Source organism: Idiotropiscis lumnitzeri, chromosome 8 (assembly GCF_059441095.1).
Source record: "Idiotropiscis lumnitzeri isolate Australia: NSW breed Sydney's pygmy pipehorse chromosome 8, RoL_Ilum_1.0, whole genome shotgun sequence".
Classification (NCBI taxonomy): Eukaryota; Metazoa; Chordata; class Actinopteri; order Syngnathiformes; family Syngnathidae; genus Idiotropiscis; species Idiotropiscis lumnitzeri.
In genome coordinates, this window is record NC_142398.1 from 10,686,899 (window position 1) to 10,706,239 (window position 19,341).

The 19,341-nt window shown below is 38.6% G+C and overlaps 1 protein-coding gene across 2 annotated transcripts; it reads right to left on the bottom strand.

The window, feature by feature from the left end:
- Positions 1-1,742: 1,742 nt before the first annotated feature.
- On the bottom strand, positions 1,743-15,456 carry LOC148332116 (MICAL-like protein 2). Of its 2 annotated transcripts, XM_088303798.1 has the most exons (17): positions 15,138-15,227; positions 12,751-12,799; positions 12,611-12,674; positions 11,034-11,175; positions 10,771-10,958; positions 10,413-10,540; positions 8,091-9,269; positions 7,822-8,003; positions 7,299-7,356; positions 7,063-7,169; positions 6,910-6,965; positions 6,124-6,247; positions 5,536-5,638; positions 4,254-4,327; positions 4,042-4,156; positions 3,109-3,155; positions 1,743-2,906 (listed from the first exon to the last, which is right to left on the bottom strand). In XM_088303798.1, exons 4-17 carry the CDS (start codon positions 11,116-11,118, stop codon positions 2,830-2,832), a joined length of 2,523 nt encoding a protein of 840 aa, XP_088159924.1. In that variant the 5' UTR covers positions 11,119-11,175; positions 12,611-12,674; positions 12,751-12,799; positions 15,138-15,227; the 3' UTR covers positions 1,743-2,829. The 2 variants fall into 2 exon arrangements, with proteins under 2 accessions (XP_088159924.1, XP_088159923.1); XM_088303797.1 differs by lacking the exon at positions 12,611-12,674 and having other exon boundaries at positions 15,138-15,456.
- Positions 15,457-19,341: the final 3,885 nt, after the last annotated feature.

Consider the following 19,341-nt stretch of genomic DNA (forward strand, 5'->3'; position numbering starts at 1 on the left):
CATCACTCACAAAGCTACAAAAAAATCTATTCTTTAAGAAGCTTAAACTGTGTGTGTGCATGAGTGGACAATGCTCTCACTTTTTTGACACACACCAATCATCACTAGCCTGCCTTGTGTCACACACACTTAGAGAAACACAAAGAGTAAGATGTCAAGCGAAATCCTCAAAGGATGCTCCTCCTGTCCGCGTGTGTGTGTGTGTGTGTGTGTGTGCGTGCGTGCGTGGGTGTGTGTGAACGTGCGCTCGTGTGTACAGACCACATGCGAAGGGTTGCCACGGGCGACATCCACAAGTCCGTGTGGAGTTTCCTCAGCTATGATGGGTTTTCCAGGGCTGGCGTCTGAGACTCAAACTTAAACGATGAGAATATGATGAAAAACTGAATTCTAAAGTCCAGACTTTCTCAAAAACAGGATTGTGATTTTCTCAAAATTGATTTTCAACTAATGTGCACAGCATATTAGCGTCCTGCGAGAAATAATCCACTTTCACTTAAACTGGTCCATAAATTCCATACGGTGGTGCTTAATAACAAGCAACTTAAAATTTAATCAAACTAAAGATAAAACAAAGAGAATTAGAAATTGCGCATTTGAAACAAGCCAAAAAACTACGTTGAGGCACCGCTTACTTAAAGATAGACAAATGCTATTGACAGGCTTACATATAGCATCTATGTGGCTAAGTTATAGCGCACATGCAGACAGACAATATAGTAAAACAATACTCACAAGTATATATTCTTTATCGTCAGCAACAAATAACTGCTACTATTGCAGAGCACTGAGGCAAAAATCCTCGAACAAGTCAAACGTGGCTCCATTTGTCTGCATGGTTGTATTATACTGCCGCCTGGTGGACAAGGCACACACATACACACACACACACACACCAGAAGAAATCGCAATGAATTAGTCATGATCCACAATCCGTTTAAATTCTGTACTTTCTACTAAATCATGACACTGATCATCAGTCGCAAAGCCGTGTTAGAGCTCAAGCTAAAAAACTACGATGTGAAAATGAGCGATTTCAGAGTTGTGATTTAAACAGCATAAAAATGAGTAAAGATCACTTCCCAATTGGAATCGATGTGATTTTATTAACTTAATGCCATGAAAAATTGCTTCTCTTAAGAGGGGACAGGTTTATCACAATGTCAGAAGTCCAGAAACCAACCAAAATAATCGAATGATGCCACATGCAAAACAATGAAAACCACCACTGGAAAGTTTGGGGTACTCTGCAGCCCAAATTTTAATTTAACTTTAAATCAACAAAAGGCCGTAAAGCACTACTTCATGGTTTGAAACAAATACAGATTGGCCAGCTAATGGTGAAAAGGCAATTGTATAAATACTACAATAATTTTTCAATGTAATTGACATTTTTCAAAACTTAATGAAACATATGGAATAAATGATTTTTAGTTCCTGTTGGGATATCTGAAAAAAAATTTGAGCTTATAAAGGTTATATTATGGTAAATAAATTGTGTTAATTTATTTTATTTCTGATAAGTGCTCGCACGCGTTGCTACAGATTTTGCTACAGACGTTTCACCACCTTTGATTGCGATTTTCTCCAGTGTCCAGATACTTTATTCCTTAACTTAAAATTGACATATCATCACCAATCATCCGATTTCCACAACTTATACAACATTGGAAAGCCTTTTAAATGCCCTTTCAGAAAACGTATACAGCTGTGTTTCTTAAATTTTAACCCTAGTGCTCCTTTCCAATGATGTGCTGTAAAATTCTTTTAAATGTATTCCAAGGCTGGGAAACACTGTTAAAAAAAATCTTTGAAAAACACTTGATTACATATAAGCTGGACATTTTCTCTCCATTGCTTTTAAATTAGGCAATAATTTTAAGAATAAGCCGATCTGATAATGGATAGATGGATGGATATCCCTAAATGTTAATTCTTTCTTCTCATTGATCCAACGCTTAGTGTCAAGCACCGACAGGCAGGGGATGAAATGGCACATGCTGCCCTCTAGAGGCAACATGCACCAGTGCAACCCGTGTTAGAATTAAAAAGGCAATGTACAAGGTTACTTTTCTCTCGCGTGTCTTCATTGAGTTATTTTCCCCCAAAAAATGAATACCCCATCCAGGCACCACTCAGGACAAATTAAAATAACCCAAACATAACAACATTATTTTAATACAAATTATAGCATGGTACATATACAAGCTAGATTCACCATATAATGATAAAAATCTATTACGTTCCAGCTTAGTATTATTACACCCATTACTATTAAACAGGTAAATAAACAAATACCATGTTTAATTGTATCTTAGCAGGCGGTCAACCCTTCCAAAAAAGAAATGCATCGAGCGCACACATTTTAAATGGTTTTAGATCCAATATGGATCACAACAGTTAGCCTATATCTGACAAAGCAGAATGATTTACTCAAGGAAAGACTGAAAGTCAAGTTGGAAGCGCAAGAAGCGGCAAAAACAATGTTGTTCCTTGTTCGTATTAGTTGTATTAATGTTTGGTTTTATAAACAGCATGTCAGCAAGAGGCACAGTGGAGTTATTACTAGTGTGTGTGCAATAAGTAGCTTAAAAATGGAAGCAGATTAAAATGTACAACTGAAGCACTGAACCCATCAACTCTAGTATGTCTTTAACCCCTCATGGTGAGAATGTTTCGAGGAATGCTTGGGATGACATATGCCTTACCAACATACTGTACACATAGATACACGCACGCACACACCAACTTGTCCTCTGAGTCAGCGGTAGCTTAGGAGTGACACTGAAAGCACCAGAGGAGAGCAGCAAAGTAGTTTCCTGCCAGGTGTCAAGCTTCCTTCTTGTTGCCCCAGGAGAACAGTTTGGATATGGAAGACTTTTTCTTTGATTTGTCTTTTTTTACACCTAGGAGAGGACATTTGATACATTCATCAACATACTCAAAAGCTACAATGTTTAAATTGAATACAGTGGCATTTGTAATGCAAGACCATTATACGTAAAAGTTGTAGATCTTTGTCAGATGAACATTTATGCCAAAGGCAGATTGATTTAAAGATTATTTATGAATCTAAATCTGTAATTTTCAGTTTTACGAGGTACTCACTGAAATTCTCCATCAACTTGCTCAGCTCTTGATCCTCCTCTTCTTCTCTGATAAAACACAAGAGGAAGTACAGAGATGTTAAATAACCAACGAGCAAATAATGACATGTCTTATAAGTGACACCAAATGAAGAGGGCTCTTTTCTGGATCCATTATAGTTCAGCGGTACTTAATCGTTAAGGACAAAAAAAAAATGCATTCAGTCATTCAGAAGTGCTTGTTTTGAACATTTAGGTACAATTTTTATTTAACTTTTATGTGTAATACCTTTTCAATTGAATTATTTACCAAAAAAAAAACAAAGACACATTTTAATAACAAAACCTCTGGGTCAGTATTTTGTGAAAATGTGTGCCTACTACGCTACTTTATTTTATTTATTATATTGATATTCTGCCATCTCGGGGGGGGCATTTTGTCACTTCTGTCAACTAAAAATGACATCACAGTTACTCAGGGATCAGCTGTTTTATGAAGCTGAGCCATGATTGGTGGTTAGCTCCACAAATACATTATTAGTCAGAATGACGTGTTTAGACAAGTGAAGGCGCATAGAACATTTTATTGCAAACAATTTTTTGGGGGTTAATTCCCCTTTAAGACTTTTAACAGACACACACGGCAGTGCAAAAACACATGGAAAACACTATCCAAAACCTACAATAGCCCTTTGGTACCAATTGACTACACTCCTATTAGCCAGGGCTTTGCCGGCATCTTGGGGTGTTATATATAAAATCAAAAAATGAATAAAAAAAGCAAATAGCAGAGAATATGTTCTATGAAAGAAAAAGTGATTAGTTAGGTGGTCCAAGAAAATCCCTGAAGGTTTAAAGGGGGAAAAAAAAGGATAAAAGTGTGTCAAGTTTTGATTTCCGCTATGTCAGCCACTTGGTGTGGAATACGGTGAATGTAGTTTTGTTTGCAACACACCTGAGCCTGTCTTCATCCAGACCTTCCACAATGGCATTGCGGTCGTTGATGATCTCCATCAGTTTGCTCATTAGGTCTTCTTCTCGCTTGCGTTCAAACAACGTTTTCAGATGTTCTGTGAACCACATGGCACATTTTCAATCTTGAGTCGGGGCTGTCGTGTTTTACAACAGTAACAGTAACAGTAACAGTGACACGTGTTTGATCCGAACCTGGTTTCTCCAGCAGCTTCCGCAGCTCTTGCTCAACACTAGGCTGCTGCTCCTCCAGGTCCTGAGTTTTACCACTAAACATACATACATGCAGTATATAGTTTGTGACACATTTATTACACCAGAGATACCCAACCTTTCACATTTACAGGCAGAACAGTTAAATGCTCTACCACCAGACTGCAGAAAGTACAATTAAGATGCATCCAGCTGCTGCTTTTTATGCAACAAAATAATAACTGCATTCAATTAGGCACAGACTTGACACTGACTAAGTAAATGTATGAGTACATTTCGACAATTTCATAATTATTTCTGTGTTTATACTTTTTTCGTGGCGTTTTATCATTGTGCCATGGGATTAAAGTATAATGTGTTCATTGGTTGTCATAACGAGAAGGGGGCCATCCAGCAATATGCAGTGATTTAAAGTAGACTTTCAACTTCAGTGAGTGCTTGACATTTGGAGAGGAATGAAGTATTTCAAATTGGATTCTTCAGTTTTTTTCTTATAACACATTCGAGAATCCAATTAGGGTCTTCTATATGAGTTAAAAAGTACACTAAACACGTTAAAATGACCCAAGATTGAGGCATACACAATCTGCGAAATCTGCCGAACAACTTGAGTCACCAATGGATGCATCTAACACCCACTGAATCATCTGCACATCATCCTCCATGAACCAAATGTGTGACAAATTTTTCAGAAAGTTAATTAAGAAAGAAAAAACATCCCTTTAAAACATTGGGCATCATTTTCTTTCTAGTTTTTGCATATTCACCTGCTGAATTTGTACACTTGCTCACTCACATAGAATTGAACAGTCCCAAATTTTATTATTCAGTCCATCAATTTTATGTTGCATTTTTAATACATTTTGACTCATAATTGCTCATTACAAATATAGCTAAACAACTACGACAATTGGCGACTATTAATTTCATTATAGGTGAGCAAAACTACAAATTCAGAAGGGGATCAAATAATTATTTATTCCACTCTGTATGCGTTTTTCTATTTAATACGTCAAAAGCAAAAATTACTCCTGTCAAAAACATTCATGACAAAGAAAAAAAAATAGTAATGCTCTCACACCTTTGATTTTATGCAATAAGAAAATTCCTCTACAAACGGCATGGGTTTAGACTACTGTAAGTGTGTGCCCATGTCCTCTTCCATGTGCCATCTTGGGTGACGGCGGTGGAAGGACGCTGCGAACCTTCTGGCCAAAAATCTGTTTGACTAATCACTCAACTTGACGGCATCTTGTGTACTCACACGTAAACGAGCTCGGACTCCCGTCGCATTGCCACCTGCTTGTTCCTGATCAAAGTGAACCACTCCACCATCAGCTCGTCCATGAGGGAGTCATCCTCGCCCTCTGACACACAAACGGCCGCGCGGCCACTCAGTCAGTCGCACGAATAAACGATAGTCAGTATGAAAAGTCTACACACCCCTGCTCAAATACCAGGTTTCCATAAAGTTAAGTAGTGACACCAAGATAAATCATTTAACTTTTTTAACCATTAATATAACATTGACATACAAATATTTTTCAGAGGTGAAATAACTAAAAACTAAAAAAATTTAAAGAATAAAAAAGACTGGTTGCACAAGTCCGCACACCCTCAACACGTAACCTTAGTTTTTCGAGATATAAGACATCGCTCAGTTGATTTTTTTCATTCATCTCTATTCAGTCAACTCACTACTTTATTTTTTCAATTGCGTTGTAATGGTGATGCGTTATATTATTGGTGGAAAAAGTTGTGAAATGATTTATCTTGGTCTACTTTTATGTCACAAAAACTTGGCATTTGAAACTACTGCATATACAGTACATCATTCATTGTGTATGCAAACCTTCTTCGCTGTGCCGTAGTTTGGCCTCCAGCTCAACCCCTCTCTTTTCCAACTGGTTGAGATTATCGTCAATCTCATTCAGTTCCTTCATGATAGCCTCTTTGGGAATGAATTCTGGCTTCATCTACACATGGAGGCATTAGGTGAATGTAAAGCAAAAAATATTAAGCGACTTCCTAAATAACTTATTATGTCCATTTTTGTAATATTTATCAGCAGCTCCTGAGCAACTGCAACTCATTATATTTTCAATCAATCCCTCAGTCTTAACAGATTCCAAAAGTTTCATATAAAGAAATACAAAGTGAATTTAGCAGCGTATTGTTGAGCGTAAGGTAACTCCATTTATTCAGAGACATCCCACCATATTTCCGGACTATAAGGCGCACCTGCTTATAAACCACAACAACGCTCTTTGAAAAAAAGCCACACAAGGTGAACCGGGCTATAAGCCGCAGTTTTTTATATTGAAAGAAATTTGTTGTTTACTGCATGTACAGAACAATTTTGTTCTGTGAATGCACATAAAGGTACATAAATAGATTCTTAAAACAGTGCCTTTTAACACAGCAACAACTTTGCTAATTAAAACAGAACAGACACAAGAGAAAAAAAACTGAGAATTATTTAGCGTATTTTCTCAACTATAGAGCGCCCCTACCGACCACTGAAAAAAAAATCCACAGAAAAGCCACAGCGATGAATTAGCCATATGGTTCAAAATCTAGGGAAAAAGTAGCAGTTTATAGTCCGGAAAATACGGTAATCATTTTCCATTTAAGATACCTTCAAGACATTTGATCCCGATGTTGTCGTGTTTATGGGGTGACCATTTCTGATGCCTGAAAAAGCAAACAAAGAGAGAATACTTCATTATGTATAACCAGAAGGACCCAAAGCTACTGTATGGTATCAGTAAAAATATCTGCTGATTTGGACCTTGAGATGAAGGAGGGTTCACAGGTCTTAGAGACACCCCTGATAACTGTGAGCCTCCGGTGGTGCTAGTCGGTACTTTAGTAGAGGACGGTGATGTGTCAGCAGGTCTGTAGCAACAAAGACAATATTATCTTTTTATTAATTATTCAATGACAGAAATAGTGGAAAATGTAAAAAAATAAAAATAAATGGCCCAAAAAACACAAAGTCACTACCAAACAAATAAAAAGGCTTACTTTGATTCCTTGGGGACAGGTTTGAGCATGGACCTCCAGTCAGTGGGTGTCTCCTTCTCTGTAGACGGCAAGAACATGAGTGTTAGGTATACCCAACAGAGGTCAAGTTCAATTAATATCTCCACTCCACTAGGCTGTCATGTGCATGCCAAATCAACATGTGGCACTGTAAACCACATGTGTTAAGGCAAGAAAGAGATCAGCCCAATTGACAGCCAACGTCATGTATGGTCTACCTGTGATGTCAATGCCCTTTGTTGACACTTGTAGGGTAATTTAGGTGCAATTTTGGCACATTCGTGTTGGTTCATGTCGTCCATCAGTATAAACACACATCAGATTTGAATCACTTGAATGGAGGAGGCAGACAAATCTCACACAAGTATTAAATCGGAATTGAGCACATGTAAATTCAGCATTAGTAAAGTGACCAAAATGTGGATTAAAAAATGACAAGAAATTAAACAAATACATTTTAAGACAAATTGTAGTCGTGTTAAAAGGAATGTGGTTAAAGTCTCACCTGAAGTGTTGGGTGGCGCTGGTTTCAAGTCCACAATGCCTCTTTCTGGAGTTCTTCTTCTGGAGGGACTGGTTTCCGAACTTTGCGAATGCAAGTCAGAGAGGATGAACGGGTTGACTTTGAGCCTCACCCTGCCCCTGCCAGCCTCCATCTCCTTCTTTACAGTCTGGACCGGAGGTGTGCTAAAATAGAAGTGATGAAGGAGTGGTAAGAGCTTCTCTAGTGGGACTCAACAATGTGCATGCTCATGTATTCGTCTGGGTCCTTACACATCAATTTTCTTGGGCGGATCTACCTTTGGCGTTGGCTTACTGTTGTTGTTTTCCTCTTTTGAGAGTTTCTTGAAGGTGTCCGCCGCTTTCGCCTTACCACCCTCACTGATTCCGAGTTTTTTTATCCCTACTTTGCTTTCATGAAGATGGTCCTTCAACTGACTTTTACCCATGTTAGCAACATTTGCATTTCCAACATTACTAACCGGGCTGTCTACACGTTTCTTTGCACCTGTTTTGTCTTCGGCAATGTGCGTCTTTGACTGACTTTTACCCATGTTAGCAACATCTGCATTTCCAACATTACTAAACGGGCTGTCCACACGTTTCTTTGCACCTGTTTTGTCTTCATTAATGTGCGACTTTGACTGACTTGCACCCGCGTGAACATTTAAATTTCCGACATTTGTTCCCTGATTGTCTTCACGTTTCTTTGCTACAGCTTTGTCTTCGTCAATGTGCGTCTTTGACTGACTTTTACCTACGTTAGCAACGTTTCCATTTTCAACATGACTACCCGGGCTGTCCACACGTTTCTTTGCACCTGTTTTGTCTTCATTAATGTGCGTCTTTGATTGACTTGCACCCGCGTTAACATTTAAATTTCCGACTTTACTACCTGGGCTGTCATCACGTTTCTTTGCACCTGTTTTGTCTTCATTAATGTGAACCTTAGACTGAATTATAACCACCTTAGCAACTTTTTTAGGCACAGATTGACCTCCTTGGGCTGCCTTTACAGGATCTTCAGATTTGAACTCTTTGGGGGCGACATCTGCAATCTTGGCAACAGGTTTGTTATCAAGGCTTTCTACCTCAAAAAACTTAAGTTTGGACTGGATGGTCTTGGCCGCAGTGGCGGAGGTCCGAGGCGCAGCAACGGGCTTCGTGGTGACGGGTATAGTGACGGTAGTGTCATGAGACACTGGTCGTTTAGAAACTGGAGCAGTCTGATTCTGCGTAGCAGGCGTGATGAGGTTTGAATCGGGTCGATGCGGAGATGAAGTTCTGCTGGAGATGCTTGAAAGGGGGCTTGGTTTCTGGACCGGAATTGAGGGCACCAGTCTGGGTGGCGCTGTGGGTGTCACAGTGTTGCTTTGGGTGAGGCTTGTTGAAGGAGGGACGCTGGAAGGAGAATCCCTTCGGAGTGAACTTGTGTTTGGAGGAGCCAGTAACCTAAGAGATGAGGCGTTTCGAAGACACACAAACAGGACACAATATTAGGCACGCCTGCACTGGCAAATGTTCGACAACATAAAAGAAAAGAAGGAAAAGAAACCAACCTATCAGTCTGACCTTCAGTATTTCATAAACCTCATCATTGATATAATAATTCGTGAAGGTGGTGCACCAAACAAGTATTGACTACATTTCAAAGCCAACTTTTCTATATTACATTTTGATTGCGTTAATATTCTATATTCTTGAGATTATTTTCTGTTCTACCACAAAATCTAATCATCAAAATGACAACAAACCAAATTGTTTATACCGTGTTGTGAATCTAATTGAATTTCACTTTTTTCCATGAAATAAAATACACTTGCCATAACATTCTAAATTATTGAGACTAAGGCTTCTGCTATCAGATATTTTAAGGAGTTCAGTATTCTATTATTATATTCTTCTATCATCAAACAATACCGGCACAGTACAATAACAGATGTGCATGTAAGGCGGAGTTTTTTTTTGTCCACATGGGGTCGCCGTCCTCAAATTTTACACTACGTATATCGTCTGTGACTGAGTGTGAGCTGCTTATAAAAGGTGGGGCCTGTCCTGGCGACTGACATGGGAGCCAGCAAGTGAGAGCGTTGTTGACTCTTTTGTTAGCTCAAGTTGGCGGCTGACTATTTAATGTCTCACTTCAATAAAGCAATTGAAAGTGTACCGGCGGTTGCGTCAACCATTGACCATTTGTGGGGGCATTACAATACATTCTAACTAGCGATGTTAAGTTTAATTAAATCAGCTGATAGGCATACCAGGGGTTGGTGATGTGCGCCAGTTCTGCTTTGCAGTTAGACACATTTTACTTTATCTTCCTTTTTAAATGTAAACTGAACCTTGGACAAGCTGTATCTTTTACAAAGAAATGTCTGTGGTGCGCCATCATCACGGCAATTTAACCTACACATAATGGTGCTTCCATTCGCAAGAACATTAGTCTGGGCGGAAAAATAATCCCTGCAAAGCTTGGAGGCTGAGATCTCGTTTTGACCTTTTGTGAAATTAGATTATTCAATTAATCGTTTCAGCCTGAATTGAACTGCATCTGTAATCTTGTCATATCAGAGGCTCCAAATATATAAGTCTTACTTGGCACAGTTCCTGTGGTAGAGCTTCCCGTCGACTAGTTGTCGCTGCACCAGGTGAACGTGCTTGTTGCAGGACACACACTTGTTACTCAGAGTTCCCATCTGACGGGATTTCTCCGCAGAAACATCCTGAAAAATGTGAAGAGTGCTTGTATTCATCTGTAATTATATTTCCGAAAGCAGCTTTTCTCAACCTTTATTGAGCCAAGGCCCATATGTTACAACAGAAAAGAATTCTAAGCAACCACTTAGCAAAACGATTCACAAAAAATGAATACACAGGTTAATTATGTACCTTAAGTCACCGAGTGGAAGAGAAATTCTTTGTTTTTCCTGTTACAATACATGATTGGTTTTACCTGTGTAGTGGTACTGGGTTGTCTCGGGAGGGGAACAGGCGGTGTGATGTAAGCTGAAGTGGGAGGATTGTTCTCCTTAGCAGGCTTGGATGAAAGGAACACCTTAGAGACCACCGGTGCGTTCTTCTTCCCGGATGGCCCGTCGGCAGGTGGGTCAGCAGGACGCTTTACGGCCGTGGCGCCGCCAACTGGAAAAACATGGATGTCACATGATAATGAAGGTAATGGGAACAAGAGACCTGGTGGTAGTGAATTCTACGCACTTGGGGAGCGTCCATGGAAGTAGTTGTAGTACTGCGAGACGTATGTGAGGATACTGAGGCGGTCCGGAACTTTGAGTGCCACCATGTCTTCTGCATCCAAGAGCGCAGGAATTCCGAGCTGCTCCTCAGCAACTCTAAAGGCCTGCAAAGATCATGGACCGTGTTGACTATATACATTAACATATTTTTCCCAAAAGAGGGTAGACAAGAGTGAAGAATTGGAGGCAAGCAGAGTTGAAAATGACTGGTGGTAATTTAATTTCCACAGTCAGTTTAATTTGCATGCATGTGCAATTGCATATTCCTTACTTTGTCACATTTTGATCATGTTTTTTTAATTTTTATAAGTGGGTGTAAGTGAAGCAGTTGAAGTGGGTGCATGGCTTAAAATGTTTTGCAAAAGCTGCTCTATAACTTTGACAAACTGTTACAAATTAGGAAGAGTCAAACAGAGATACGAAAATAAGCATTGGCAGCTGCCATGAATCATTAATCAAGAACATTAAGAGCATGCTGTAAAAACTGATAAGACTGCTCTGGATGGATGGCACACTATCCACACTTATGCAATGAACAGAAGAGAAATGTTACTATCCCACAGTCCAACAAGCTCCAAGAAGAAACCACAAGAATGCACCTGTGCAGCCAAAGCATTTACAGTTTTTTCTCAAAACGTTAAGTTTAAATACTTGAAAATCCTGCAGAAAATAAGTTGATGCACCTCTTAAAAGTAATTTAGAATTTGTTGAATGCAAAATGACTAGTTGGAGTTCCTCAAGGTTCTGCTCTTGAACCAATATTATTGCCAGTGGACCAGGCAATTGATTTTTAATGATAGGACATATGTCTTGAACCTTACTGAAGAGATGTGAATTTTCAAGTGCTTTCCCTCGCTCTTATTTAGTGATGTCACAATGCAAACTTGCAAACAATATGAGTGCTCTTGTTTTGAATTAACTTAATTTAGGAAGTGCAACGAGAAATGTGGCATTGCATGCTCGGTCAGATTCTTGCTTCTTCGGTCAGATGATTCCCAGTCTACCACTTAATCGAATTCTATTTTCATAGAAGCACGTTTGTACATTGGTCCCACTGAAGTTCCTTAAAGTGAAAATAAATATCTGCATGAATTGAATGGATAATTTAATAACACGAATCAGTCCTGTAAATTCTGACATCCAGGAAAAGTGCATGTTTGGGGTTTAGGCATAGATTGTTAATTGCACACAGTTTTGGTAGAAATCGACAAAGTAATTATTAATAAAGTGACTCGCCGGATAACTACTTTTGCAAACAAAGGCGCTCAACATCTCGTATAGTGGAAGAGGGCCGACTCATGCTGTTTGCCCAAGTTTGTGTAGCCATGCCCCGAAAAAAGAAAAAAATAATACAAATATTAGGAAACTCAAATGGTGAAAAACAGTTTAACGCTGTATCTCCTCAACTAAATACTATTTGGTTCTTATTCTCAGTCCATGCACTCTGCAATTAATCAAATATATATAATGGATTTGGTTTTTGACATCCCCATCACCACCATCCAGTGACAACAGCAAAGCAAAAAAAATAATACATACCGTAATCTAAATATTAAAAGGTCGCTTAAGGATTAGTCAACCTGAGCTGACTCTCCCCCCTCTGCTGTTTAAGTGAAGAAGTGAGGATGTTTGGCACCAGACAAGCAAAAAAAAACTATAGCATGAAAAATCTTTCTTACTAGGTTGTTGTTCTCATAGATGTTCTCTTTCTTTAGGGAGTCAAAATCGCTGCAAGAGGAGCAAAAAAAACATTAGGAAACATTTGTGAACTTCCTCATCTGTTAATTCTAAAGAAATAATCGGCCTTATTGAGTCATGTTCAAATCAGCACCTCATGACGATGACAGCGTTTATAGATCCTCAATAATTCCTCAGTCTTAGACTATCGTAACATTTACAGTGAGATCACCGAAGCAATGTTTTGTGGTTTGCTTGCTACACATAAACAGATTCAGGGGAGAGGTTGGGACAAGTCCTTAAGAGATCTGGAAAAAAAAAAAGCAAAACGCCGGCATGCACATCTTCCTGGTTTCTACACACACAGACACATTAAAAATGAAACACCTCTCCTAAAAATATAAATAAACATAACATGACTTGATTAAAATGAAACTAAAATTATTTAATCTTCTTTCCCACTCAATCCAAAAAAAAGTTGGTTTCCCTTTGTAGAACACAAAGGCTTCCACCCATGTGGCATTCCCCATAGTTTTGTACTTCGCCCAAAGCCATTGACACTATTATAACAATTATAAAGCGATCTAAAACAAGAGCTAAATTTAAAAAAATGTGACTCATCATCACCAGGCGATGATGTTCCATCCCAGACCTTATGTTGCACTAAGGTGTATAAATATGTGGGTGTGTACTTTGTTTTTCCAGCTCAACCTGGGGGTCATTACCAACTCAACAGAATAAGTCGGCGAGCGGTGAACATGGCGCTCTCAATTTTTATCTTTACTTACCATTGAATTTGTTCATTCATTTCACTTTTTGTTTTGCGGAAATTGCTAAAGTAGTCTTTGTGCCAGGGCATCGATCAACAAACGAAACAGTCTTCAAAGAATCTAAAATGCATGTTTTTATAATGTATAAGGAAACCTTGAAAGCATGGGAAGCACATGCAAACACCACACTGATCAATAAGGATTGACGATATGTTCTTAAAATGACAGAATTTTCAGAATACGAAATGGGATGAAACATAAGCAGGTAAATTAAAAGTTAGCAATGTTATCTTTACGAGGTCGGTGTTATTGTAGTATACTTCATAAAACGGTGCATTTACGCAAGTGGACAGTCAGCGTTTACCATATATGCTTTATCTTGGCACGAATGCAAGAAGTAGATGCTTTTGCAGAGGGGCCCAAACTATATGCTATCATACCCCAAAAAATAATAATAATAATAATAATGAATCCATATAGCGTAAGTGTGAAAAATCCAAGGCTCTCTTGTTATAACTGTCTGGCAAATATGGAGGGGAACACAAGTTTTGCTCACTCAGTGGTGAAAAGTAACAAGTACCAATATTCCCATTAGTCTACACAAGTAGATTTTCCATGTATCTGTATTTTACTTGAGTATTTATCGGGGCTGAAAAATAAATTAAATTCAAATCAACATTGCAATGAAGAATGCATTTTTATAATCTCAAAGGCTGGAATTTGGAAATAAAAAATATCAGCATCGTTCAGTAGGTTTTATTTTTGGTTTCTTGGGTTGCCCGTTGAAAAAATGCATGCCTTGAAAAAAATATGTGCATATTAAATTGTAATTAATTAAAGAGGGGGGACTAAATCATTCAACTTTAGCCCAACTTCTTACTTTGTCAAAATTAGCTTGTTACATCTTGTTACAACCTCAGAGGATGACACAACAAAACAATGTCAAAATAGAAGTGAAACTTTACCTCAGTTGAGATTCTGATTTATTGACTGATTGGGATTGAAGTAATGCAACCAATTCGGAGAAGTAAGATATTCCCCATCCATGGACTAGTTTAAGAGAATTGTATCATGTTTTGTGACAGCCTAAAAATCACCACCTTAACGTTATAAAAATATTTAATTGGGGAACAACGTATACAAGTCGTGCATTTTGTTTCTCCCATGTTATAACTGGCTAATTTGCTAGTAACGCTATGGCAGCAGATTTTGATGGCATACAAGCCTGAGCTAGCAAGCTATTGGTTTAAAAAACATAATTTTTGTCTTCCCCATGTAAGTTAGGAAAAGAAGGAAATTACTGTCTGTGCGTTTTGTATCCATTGCGTCGTTATCAAAACAGGTATTGACAGAAAATTCATTTTAGTTAGGTTCACTGAAGTCTGCTTTTCTCAACTACCAGACTTAAATCACTAATTCTACCTTTACCGGACAAAGCATCGGTACTTCTACTTAAGTACACAGAGAGAGTGCTTTTGCCACCTCTGGTTTGATTTTAAAAATATTTTAGAGGCAGCTCAGCCAGTTGAGCTCCTTCCTCATTTTTAAGGAGCAAACGATTCCAAAGTGAGGTGGCACCAAGTTGACTAAACTCGTCTCATGTTTTGTGTCCTACTCACATGAGATCCGGTCTGTGTTTGTGGATGATGGCACAGAAAGCCAGGCCGTCCCGGAACGACGTGGTCATGTTACTGACCGTGACATCCCGGTAGCCGTCACACTGGACCCGGCACCACTGCTGGAGAGCCTTCACCGCCGACATCCCGCCGAGGTCGGTGGCAGCTCCGCCGCGGACTCCTGGGTGGTGGTTCCCCTCCCCCGACTTCCCGGCGGGGCTTGCCTACATCGACAATGGAAACACTCGTGGAACTTTTTTTTTTTTTCACAGAGACGCTGGAGCTTGCGAGGACTCTGAAAGGATGTTGTCCCCTCGAGGGTCAGCGCTGAAGTGGACCGGACACCTGTGGAAGGTTGATTGTGACGTGACACGTAGGCGGTACTAAACGTGCGCATGCGCATACGTGCCTTTCTTTTTTGCATTTTTTTTCCATCGATGACCTTACAAGCACTGTGAATTATTGCGTAAAATTATTTTTTAAGTAATAATTTGGACAGAAAAGCAATGCGTACTGGGTGAAACCGAGGTGTTTGCAATTTCCCTTGAGGTCTTAAAAACACTTTATATGTACAGTCGTCCCCCGGTATTTGCGGGGGTTATGTACTGGGCCAACATGCAAAAAGCGAAAATCAGCGGATAATTAGAGCCTATTAAAATGCATTGTCAGGTAAAATAAATAAACCCAGAACATTCTTCAAAAACGATTGTAAACATTCAATATTCATTTTCCATGAGAAACCGGGAGGAATTGGGGGGAAATAATCCCCCTCAAACAAAACAAAATAAAACCAAAAACATTTAAATATATTTTCTTAAATATTGGGGGGAGAAATTCGAAAATAATTCATGAATATGCATATCTGAAGCGGTTGACTGTAACGTAAAATATCACAATGATATGAGAAATGTAACAGTAACAGTACATCTGTCCATCCATTGTTTGAGACACTTATCGTGACAGTGTAATAAAAAGTACAGTATATAAAATATCACCACCAACGCATCTTGAAAAACTCAAGTCGGGTCATTCGCAAGTCGCTTTACCGCTGGATAGTATACCAAAAACAAAAAGTCAATTTTAGATCCCATGTCCCTTTTTAAATTACTGATGTGAGGAAATGTCATGAAACAAGAAAGGTAGTGAGAAAATTCATGTAAGTAAATATAATTTGCAATCATTTTGCCACACAAAGTGCAGATTGAGCATATGCAAACGAAGTAGTGCGTGGGCACTGAGTGGCCTAAAAGCAGTTTAAAGTAAGGTTAAACCTGAATTATTTTAAAAGTACATTTTAAAAAAGGTGGCATTTTACTTTGACATTAGGTACACTAACGCCATCCATTGGGTGCTCAGTGGTTGCGTAATATTTCATTCAGGGATCTTGAGGAGCTGGTGAACAAGGCGTGGTTGTTACTTGTGCACAATCCTCATGTCCTATCCTGTCTGCTGGGTGTGTCAGAGTCACCTGAAACTTACACACACGCACACACAGACACAAACGCACACACATACCATGTACGTCATCTTTTGGCCTGTGATAAAGCAAGGAGGGGCAAGATAGCTAATAGTCATTATAATTGCCTACAAATACATTGTATTGTTGTGACTATTACTAAACTAACCTGACGTGTCATGCAGATTTTACATGAAAAAATAGTAGGAATTCAGCCCCTTAAAGGGGGGGTTTAGAACTTGACAATCACTTTTTGTTATATTTGTCAAAACTGGGCGGCAGACTTCTCCAAGTAGGGCCAAAGTCGGCTGATTTATATATAAAAAAAATAATAATTAAAAATAAAATTCTGTTTATAATGTAGAGTGGCCCGACTTGTGACCTTTCAGGATACAAGTTGGCCTTTGGGCGTTTTTTGCTATGCTTTACTAGCATAAATTTGCAATGACCAATATATGCTCTTCTTATCTTAAGCCTAATAAGCAATGCAAAATGCCATAGATGGGCTAACGGTCGTGGTATTACAACCCTTTAAGCAACAGGTATTTGAAGGCAAACTGTGGGGCAACATATAGACAATATCAGACAACTCACAGCCATATATTCTTTATCCTCTGTAACAACTAATATTACTACACCTTAATGAGTTTATATGTGTGCCCTCTATTTTCAGTAGAGTTAATAGTTATAGCTGTATAGTATAGTTATAGTCATAGTTAGTTACCGGTAATTTGTTTGGCAATGAACCTTTCTGTGTCAGGTTATAAAATTGTAAAACTCTATTAACAATCTAACAGTTAACTAAGAGTAATAGTTAATGGTGAGAATTCTCTTGCCCAGTTTGAGTTAGTCAACTATTTTAAATGTTTTAAAGTGTGTAATTTTTCTAATTCAGCAATAGTAAACCGTGTAGAAGTTTCAAGAATAATTGTAGAACTTTTGAAAAGCACTATAGAGTGACATTCCTTGCAGTTGTGCTTTCTGATTAACTTGATGCCCCACTTGACTATTGCAATTGATCTCAAATTAAAGTAGAATCCAATCAACAACTCAAAGTTTTGCAGTTATTGTAACCGCTTTCAAACAGTTGACCAAAAAATACTTCAAATATAGAATAATACTAATATTTTGACTATCCTCTTCATAATATACATTTTTAATAGTTTTCTTAGTTTGTTCACTTGCTGGGACAGTTGCACCACTTTGTGGATGGATGGATGGATTATACTGCCCCCATGTGGCGAAGATGCTCACACAGTCACAAGAAACTATGTACAAATTTCCTTTTTTTGTTTTTAACAAAATATTTAATTGTTTATATGAAGTATAATATTATAGAGTGTAATTTTAATTTTTATTCATGTTCCTTGTTTTTTTTTTTATTTATCTCCATTTATTACAAAGGGGAATTATGACTTGGTATATGAATGATTAGAGCTAGGCCCTGGGTCACAGAGCCACTTCATTTGAGTGCAGAGTTTAAGTTCAAACTTTGCATAATGTCTAAGTGAACTGTTTAAGAATAAAACTTCTTACATGTTTTCAATGAACACTTCGGCCTACTATGCTACTGTATTGAAATATTGGCTATCAAGGTGGGAGTGCTGTGTATTTTCTGAGCTGGTACTTGATGTAAAAAAGTTTGAGAACCACTGTCCTTTGGGCTAAATTGTTCTGAAATTACAACAATTGAGATAGTCCTTTTCTATTCTCATAATCTTGGGCAGGAAGTGGGAGGACGAGTCAACAATGTCCAATCCAAAAGCCTTCCTCATACTATGGACACAAGGAGAGAGAAAGTACGGTATTCGTGCGTGGTTGTTACGCTTGTGTCAAGTCTCAAGACCGCAAAGCGCCACATTTAGAAAGAAAAGCATTCCACCCCAGACATGAAAAGAGGAAATCTGTTTGTAGTCTGATTTTTTTGACACCCGCTCCAAAATTTCTCAGGCCTGTTTTGTTGATGCTAATATAATCAATCCCTCAACATTTATTTCAACTCTTTATTCTTCTACACCAAAACACAGTGCTTGAAGACTGAAGCCCCCCCACACACAAATAGCTAATCCTCCCAAATCCAGACAGGAAATGCCCTTGTCAGAAGAGCAGAATGCTTTTAGAGCGACCCCCGCTGCTCTTTTCTCTTGCTGTCTCTCTGGCCCGCTTCCCCCTATAACCGATGAATGAGTGTTTTATGCGTCATCTGGAAACAGTTAGCATGTGAACGAACTGGCCTGTTTACAACCTTTCGGTGCGGGGGGCTTATCTTCCACAGGCTGACTTTGATTCAAGGGGCTTTTTTGCTTTTGGGAAGACCAACACTGGCACAGATGGTCACACCTTTCTGGACTGCATCTTTCCATATGTTTAAAGCGTGAATAAGCATATTTATTTGATATTGTTTTGTTGTTTCATTTTATTTTATTTTGAAATGTGTTTTGGTATGACAGTTAAATTCTTTGAATACTTGAAATGTTTGCCTAGTAAATTGAATGAAAATTCCATTAATCAATTCCAGTACGCTGACAAAATATTATTGGATTCTTTTTTTTTGTGACAATTAAAGCACTCAACAGCTTGTGCATCATGATTTAATATTGCAAACCACTTCAGTGTGCTGCTCCTCCTGGTGTGCCCGCCTCGGCCACTGGGAGGCAGTATTATATAACTAACATGCAGGGTAAAAGGATAACTCAACTTCTACTAATACATTTTGCAAGTTGCTATCATAACAGTTATTTGTCATAAAGC